Here is an 8,736-nt window from a genome sequence, read left to right as displayed (position 1 = left end):
CATTCCAGAGGGTTTTTGCTGTTAAGCAAGGGAAATCTGTACAGACTTTGCTTTTTTGTGGATTTTTTTTGGTTGATTTTTTTAGGCTGCATTATCTGTCTTTAAATTCTCTCTTAAGTGTCTGTGCATTTCTGCATTTTTCGACACTCCAAGAGATTATTTTTGATTGCTCTGGGGTCCACGCACATGGGCGGGACTATTCACTAGATTATGACTATACACAGAGATCCCCTACTACAGAACTGCAAATGATTCTTCCGTAGAAATGCAGCTACTGGTGCCAGCACCTCGTGAAAATTCTCGGAGCTGAGCGAAGTCCAAAGGGTAAAACCCTGAATTGAAAGAGGCTCTTGGCTACTGTGAATCGTAGAAACCTTGTGTGCCGGGTGAATTGGTACGTGAAAATACATTTGACCAGAAGCTGGGAAGCACTATTCGCATAGCCATACGAGTCCTGTTCATCTTCTGACTCAGTCATCCTCCTCTAAAAGCAGAGCGTGAGGCAAGGGGGTAACTCTCCTAGGAGATGTCATGTCCGGTGTGATCCTTGTCATAGTGATGGTAATCCTCTTTTCAGACGACAAAATCGTCGACAATGGAGTTGTCAGTATTGCCGCCGTCGACGGAATAAGCGTTGTCGACGAAAGAACACTCGACGACGAGATGGGCGTCGTCGATGCAGTCGACGACGAGACCGTCGATGCTCCTGCCGTCGCCAATGTTGTCGTCGAACCCTCGACGACACCGTCGTAGTCACCACCGTCGACGAACCCTTCGACGTCACTGCCGTCGTCACCCCACTCGGCGTTGTAGTCGTTGACATCCCCGTCGGCGTCGCTGCCGTCGTCGGCGCTTTCGTCGACACTGGTATCACTGTCGACGAGTCCTTCGTCGATTGTCCCATTGACTGTACCATTTTAAGTGCAGGCTTCAATTCATTCGACAAGGCCTTCGTCGTCGCCTTCATCGTCAACGACTTGGTACTTCTGTCAGATTTTCCAGAAGACTGGGAAGAGGGCTTTTTGAAGGCTTGATCAGTCTTCATCCCCACAGAAGGCGTAGATGGTCCTACCCTCTCCTTTTCACCATGGTGATGAGATTCGCCTAGACCTTGCCTCTCAGACTCTCTGGGGGTCTTTTTTGAGGCCTTAGAAGAACGCTCCACAGAAGGAGAAGGGGAAACCCTACCCCTTTTGACTCACCTTCTAGAAGATGACGCAGATGAAGAGTCCTCACTTTCACTGGAGACTGTGTTCTTTATGGACCTCAACTTCTGGAGCTAGGTCAGAAGCCTACCCTCTCGACCACGGAGGGTCTTGGTGGAAAAGGTGCGGCAGATCTTGCAGTCCGCAGCCTTATGGTCAGGATAGAGGCAGTAGATGCAATCCTTATGCTTATCCTCCACAAAAAGCCTTTTCTTGCCACTTTTCCTTTTCAGACATCCTGGAAGGAACAGCTAACAATCCTGAAAGAGAAATCCTGAAGAAAACTTCTGAAGAGAAGAGTTTGAGCAGAGGTCAAAGGAGACTCCCTAAGCACAACGTGCGGTAGAAAATCTGAGGCTCTGAGGTTCCTTCAGGAGGATTCTATAGGGTGAGGCTCTTCTGATTGTCTGATGCCTAAGTTTGGTCTCTTTTAAAAAAAAAAAAAGGCGGATATGCTACAAAAGGGAATGAGGCCTAGTCCTTTTTCTTTCTCTTTTGTACCTTCTGCTATGTTATTTTGTTACCGAGACTCCCATTCAGACGACGGGGAATGATACAAAAGCAGGGGAATCTATGAAAGTTCCAATACTGGGGCAAGGAAGCCTTTGCTGTGGTCTGGGCCCTAAAGAAAATGAGGCCATACCTGTTTGGCACTCACTTCCTAGTTCAGACAGACAAGCCACTCAGGTGGTTGCAACAGATGCAAAGGTGAAAATCTCAAACTGCTATGGTGGGCCACATCCCTACAGGGAATTGACTTACAGTGGAACACTGACCTGGGACTGCCCATGCCAATTCAGATGCCCTTTCCAGGTTCTTCCACTTAAAAGATGAAGACTCTCCGGGGGAAGGTTAGTTGCATCCTTTCATTTTGAAAAAGGAGGGTGTGGGGGGTCATGTGAGACAGTGCCTCTTTTGACATGGTTAACATTGTTAGCCACACCTTTGGTATGGTTGTGATGTGGTTTGGATTGTAGTGCACAGGATGCCTGCCAACCAGGTCCCCTGTGCAAGTGCTTCTTTTCCTAAAACATATCTACAATTGGTACTTCTGCCCCCATGCAAGTCCCTAGTAAGTGTAACTCTGTTATCTAGGCCCTGGGAGCTGAAAAGGGCCCCCTCACTAGGACCACAACACTGCACTTGCATGCACCCCTGTGGGGTGAAAAACAGTCTACGTGGCAACCTGGGTGCCATGCAAGGCAGCACTGCCTGATGGTATAAGTAAGTCACCATTCCAGCAGGCCTTACAGACCTAAGGCAGGGTGCACTACACCACAGGTGAGAGCATACCTGCACGAGTTGGTATGCTCCTAAAATACTTAAGTCAATTCTTTAATATTGTAAGTGCCAGGGAAGTGATGAGGAGTACATGGGCTGGAAACTCAACAATTCAAGTTCTCCAGCTCCATAATGGCTTCACTGAAACCAGGAGTGTTTGGTACCAAACAATTCCTTTTAATAAATTCCCACTGAGATTTATTACACCATGTAATCGGAGGGCACCTCAGAGGTGCCCCCTGAAAACATATCAACCTTGGTGTGGTCATTGGCTGGCTTTACGCAGCCTGTCATACACAGACATGTTTCTGGACCCCTGTATGGAGAGCCTCTGCTCACTGGGAGCAGAATCCATGCCCATCCTGGGGAGAGGTGGGGTGTCCCCCAGGTTGGGCCACTGCTTGAAGGAAAAGCTTTAATGGCCGGCCACCTTTGTAATGCGACCCCCAGCCTCTGCTGCTAGCAGCAGATAGCTTCCCACGGTTCACATCCCCACTTTAGGTGGGAAAACCTAGGAGTTGGCGGTGTGCCCACCTCTGCCAACTCCACCCATAAGGTGGGAGAGGCGAGGTGAAGTATATCTTTCAGTCCTGCCATCTTGAAGATGGGGAGACCCTTTCAATCAGGGCTAGGTCTATGCCCCCTCCCACAGGAGGATGGCGTAACTGAGGGTGTAGCCACCTTTTAGCCCTACCTGCTACTCCCCTAAAATGCCCCTAAATTTAGTTTTTAGGTGGCTCCCCCAGACTTCAAAGCTAGGTCTGCGATGCCCTAAGAAGAAAGAAGACATCCCAGAAGTTGACCCTGCAGAGAAGCCTGAAGACGAGTGCCTTGTCTCCAACCCTACCGGTCTGTCTCCAGCTTCGAGAGACTGAAACTAAAAGGCGACCTGTCGTGCAGCCAACGTCCTTTGAAAAAACTCAGGGAGGACTATTGCCTTGCCCAGAAGAAATCAATCCCAAGTACTCCTGTCCAGAAGAAATCAAAGTACTTCTGTGCCATGTGAAACAGAGAGCCCTGCCCACTCTGCACCTGATGCCTACAGACAGAGTCTGAGTGGTTCACCTGACCAGTGAAGTATCCCTAGCGATCCAGACCTTGAATCCAGCATTGGCGGACCTCCATGATGGCGCCTGTAGAGTGAATCCGAAGGGCCCCATTGACCGCAACCAGCATGGTTAGAAGAAATCCAACATCTAAAGGCACCCACAGCCCCTGGGCTTTGGTGAGCTTGAACAGCGGTGCCCCTGTGGCTTCCAACATTCCAACTTACCCGAGCGGTCGCTGGCTTTCAGCCTGCACCCTCCGGTTCAATGCATCCAGCCCGTTTCCCAAAAAAATAATCCCCATTGAAACGCATTGGGTGCCAGATGCTGAAATTGCACCCTGCACCCGCCGCTGGTAGTGTATGTTTGGTACTGCTTTGTGCCCTCCCAGTGTTGGTCCTAGTCCCCAAAGCGTGGCCGCTGCTACCGATCTATGTACCTGCAAACAGAGTGGCTTCAAGCACCCGTCTAAATGGAAACGCATAGGGCCAAATTCGGTTTTGACCTCTGTACCTGGCCGGCCCTGTGTCGCTTGTGGTGCAGTTTTGGTACTCACCTTACCCTTGCTTTCAACTAAAGGATAACACTGAACTGTTCAGAAAGTAAAAAGTATTTTTAGTTTAAAAAACACTTACCTTATTGCAAACATCACGGTCTTAAAATAAAGTACAAAGCATATTTTTCTGAAATTGGTGGGAATCTCCTTTTTGAGTCATGTGTCCATTACTGGTCAAGGTTGTGAAATAAAGGTCTTACACTCCTGTGTTAGGCCAAGGCTGCTTTCCCACACTACCACTAATAGAGCACTTTGGGTTTTACATTGAGCTCTGTACACTTTTGGGGAACCTCGGGACTCTGCACGGTATAACCACCTAGTGGCATACCATATACAGAGGCAGCTTCCTACAGTGAGGCTAAGCCAGATCATAATAAAGTAAACACTTGATCAGTGATTTTGTTTATTAAAGAAAAAAACAGTTCTAACCAAGGACATTTTAAACTGGACAAAAAAAACTAGACAGCCGAATACTTTCATGAAGCAATCCAAGTCCATTGTGCTTATTTCCAGAGCTTTTTGATAGACATATTCTTTTCGCTATCCTTCTGCATCACCTGCAAGAGAGAAAAGACAATTTTAAAATCAGCTGTTTTGAGTGATGTGTGGTACAACATAATTAAAGTCAAAACTATAACACAGTAGGGAGAAAAACTTTCAATAAAGAGTTTGTAAATTATTTAGAGTGAAACACTATGTAATGATCTGCTTATTTACAGATCAACTGCAATATTCACCTGGGTCATCGCCTGAGATAACTTGAACACATAAGACACAGTCATTGTTTTAGATCTGGCTTGACATCGCATCTGTCTGCATGATTTATCAATTCTTTAAAAAAACGTATATTCTTCCCTTTGGCTCTACCTAGGAGTATTTCTCCCTCACTTCAGGCTACTGGTCATTTAGTTTATCTTTCCACCGCCTACGGAGTGCTTGCCTGGCAACACATGTGGACTATTTTAAACCTCAAAAGTATAGTGAATCATCACATATTAAAGTATTTCTTTCATACATGCATTCTATCCATAAATGTTTTTTTTTAAATATATTTTTATTATTGAAGAAAAACAAGAGGAAAAAATAACCATATCGGGTATCGTACAACAGAACACATTACAGCGGTGAACAAGCAAATGTATCTGTGACGTCAACACTGCAGGTATATAACAGGAGCAAGAACATCACATTACGCAACCCGAGAGGCCGAAGTCTTCAGAGCCTGTCCACCCGCAAATCAGGATAATTAAAATCAAAAGACATGACACCCGGATATGAAAAACAGAGCAACTCTGGATAATTCTCCCACATCTCTTGTAAAAAGGAAAAGGGAAAGAAGAAAAGGCCATAGAAACAAAAAAAAAAAACATCCCCCCCCACCCTGCACCCCAGCAGATGGCTACGGCCTAACCCCACTAGCAGCGTGCCTGTCGCCCAATAAACTAAGCCCTAAAAGTAGGAAAAAAGTGGAGGAGGAAATGTTATACAGGCTCCCGGTCTCCTCTCCCCCCGCCAAAAGCGAACGACCCCTACCATCATACAAAACGGTTAAGAAGAAAATAAGTAATCAAACAGATCGGGGAAGTTGGAAAAACCCCCACCCAACTCCCGGATCAATATAGGCAGCAAGTCCCGTATCAAATGAAGTCTTTGTATCGGAGCAAGACAGTCAAACTCATCCCTGGCCCTTCCGATCCATCGTACGAATTCCACCCGGTAGAACGGCCATATTAGCAGGAGAGTCAAAGCGTTTTAGAAGGTTGAGACCAATGCAGCTGGAGAGGATCAAAAATGTTAGTTCTCGAAATCCACCAACCATACGAAAGTCAATCCAGAAAGTACTGAAGGAGTTCTCCAGGAGTAAAAGATCGAATGGGTCCATCACAGCGGTGGCACTGTAGAGTGTGCTAAAAGTTCAGGAGATCCAAGCTCGTACATTTTTGCTCGCGCTCTGACAAAGGGCACCAGTTCTAGTTTCTGTTCGGGGTCCTCTTTTCGGGTTAAAACAAGCTTCGCGGGAGACACCGTTTGTTTCAGGTCTGGCAGAGGGCCGGAGTCCGGTCTCGAACACACAGTCTCAATCGTTACGACCAGTTTGTGGAAAATGGCCTCCAACTGCGAATGAAGCGCCCCCGATGGCGGCCATAACAGTCCTCAGTGACGGCACACACTCTGTCCGATCCATCTCCACTCGCCCGATGACAAAGCAGATCTTCAACACCGGAGGCCGGCTACTCCGGGGGAACAGGCAGGAGCGGGGCGGACGCAAACAGCGGGCGACCAGTTGATTTAGCAATCTTTACCCCGCCGCCGCGATCGAGGATCCCACCCGTCGACCCCGGGGAACGCAGCAGGGTCTCCGGGACCTGGACCCCCGCCCACAGTCGCAGACACTTCTTGTCGCCGTCCTTTTAGTATCAACCGGAACCCAGGACCACCATCAGGATCGGCCAGGATAAACTCCACTTCGATAAGACCGGACTCCGCCCAGATCCCGCGGCCGATGTTATTCAACAGAAAACCCGGCTGGGTCAGCACTCGAGACCCCGGCCCACACGCTGGGTTAGGCCGAAAATGAAACCCGCCGTAGCTTCGTCAATCGAGTCGATAAAATCTCCGGGATTGCACCCCTAGGCTTAGCAACGATTCAGACACACGGGAGTCGGGCGCGAATTCAGGATTAATTACAGGATTTATCCGCAGACGACGGAGGTCGACGGAGCCGGGAGCCTACGCGGCCATCTTGGTTGCTAGCGTAGCTCCTCCTCCCATAAATGGTTTTTTGATTTGTTTTTTCAGTGTAGAAGTCTTTAATTTTTCAGGTAAAAGAGAATAGTTTTCCTCCCCAGCATGTAATTTCACATGTTTTGTTGTAAACAACTGATTTGATGCTGCTGTTGATCAGCCTTGATAGTTCTAAGCTGGGTCACACCATTTTAATCTATTTTCATACAATTAAAGCTGCAAGACTACATTCCTTAGAATCTTAAGACATCTCAGTTCTCAGGATGTGAAAAAGGGTGTATTTTATTTTAAAGATAAATGAAATATTAATTAATCAATCAGGGATATGTGGAGCGCAATACTCACCCGTGAGGGTCTCAAGGGGCTGCGGGGAGTTACTGGTCAAAGGCTACATCTTTGAGGAAAGATACATTCATTGGCAAATGCTTTCAAGAAGGCATGCAGAGCAGACCTTGTGGTTGCCAGGAAAATCCATACAATTGATTCATGCCCCTGGAAAGACCATGTTTTATTAGCTCTAGTGAATTTAGCATGAAGTCTGAAGAGTCTGAAAGCCTCAAGCGTCAACTGTTAATTATGCACAGGACAACAAGATCAAAATGACTAGGGTTCAATAGGTTTCTGGCCACCTTGAATGGAAGCCTTCACACCAACACACCACAGGAAGAGGATGAAAAAGTTATTTACTTGCGACTAAAGCACTGAGAAAGATAGCCTCACTCCTAATGTTAAGTTAACCTGACCTCTACATTGGTCTGCTAATTTGCCTGGGAAAGGCTCAATATTATGCCATTAAATTGTTTTGCCAATGGTGTAATCTTTCACTTTGCCAGTGTAGCATGAGATGCGGGGCTGTGGACCAACCTTGGGAAGCAGCTGAAATCACGGGTTCAGCTCCCCCAGATTAAATAGGCATGCCAGAGATGTGTGGGTCAATGTATTTCTGATCCAGGTGGGAGAAATCAGTGGTGTACCTAGCCAGATAGCTCACAAATAAAATATCCTTTTTTCCACAGATGGTCTAAAAAGGGATAGATCTGACTGCCTTGATTTGTCTTTGGAATTAAACTTTATCAGCCACAGGCCTGTGCAGTTCAAAGTTGTAGGATATTCTTTTAGATTATAGAATGGTGCATGATCGAGTATCCCTCCATGACAAGAGGCATTATAAATGGAACATTTATTAGTTGGGTCCTGATCTGGATTGTTATTTCTCCCATTATCTTCCTCTTTGTTGTCACTGTCATCCTCTCCGTCTCCTCCTCTTTTTTCTTCCATGGACAAGGGAGCCACCCATTTATTACAAGGAGCTGTCAGGACCGATGTGGATTCTGCAGAAGCAGGAATCTGCTAACAAAGGAGGCAGTGGTGGAGGTTATAGTGCTTGCAACTGCCTATGGACCTCTTGGAGGAAATCTGGTATATAAATCGTCAATAGTATCTTCTACTCAATTTATAAAGTCTGCTGCCACTTGTACATTGGAGGGGCATATACTGTCTAGTTTTTCCAATGTTGATAAGGCCTTCAGCTAGGTTCTTCACCTTTGTAGCACGCCACTAGTCACCAAACTGCCGAGTGACTGGTGTACCAGATCCATTCTATGGTAACGTCATTATCTTTTAAGTGACATGTAAAGGCTGAAGAAAAATAGGGGATATCTTTGAAACATCTGACAAGTGCACTAGTTGTTACTACCATTAAAGTTTTTTTTTGAAGATGCCACCATAACTGAAGGATGACTTGATAGCCAAGGAAAAAGATGTAGTTATCAATGGCATGGTGGATGCGATTGATGATGACAGCTCAGTCAGTTGTGCCATTATTGATTTCTTGCATTATGTCAGGGCGTCTCAAGCAAACCAAACGTCTGCATCTTGGAGGTCGGAGTAGAGGGATTTAAAG

The 8,736-nt window shown here is 46.5% G+C and overlaps 1 protein-coding gene across 1 annotated transcript in view; it reads right to left on the bottom strand.

The window, feature by feature from the left end:
• Positions 1–4,477: 4,477 nt before the first annotated feature.
• Positions 4,478–8,736, bottom strand: part of LOC144755784 (26S proteasome regulatory subunit 8) — a 156,388-nt gene continuing 152,129 nt past the window's right edge. The window contains exon 12 of the mRNA XM_078645025.1: positions 4,478–4,645. Within this exon, the coding sequence (XP_078501151.1) occupies positions 4,592–4,645 (54 nt within the window). The 3' untranslated portion in view covers positions 4,478–4,591. The remainder of the gene's footprint in view (positions 4,646–8,736) is intronic.

The sequence above is a fragment of the Lissotriton helveticus genome, chromosome 5_1 (assembly GCF_964261635.1).
Source record: "Lissotriton helveticus chromosome 5_1, aLisHel1.1, whole genome shotgun sequence".
Lineage (NCBI taxonomy): Eukaryota > Metazoa > Chordata > Amphibia > Caudata > Salamandridae > Lissotriton > Lissotriton helveticus.
This window is presented reverse-complemented; position numbering and strand designations above follow the sequence as displayed.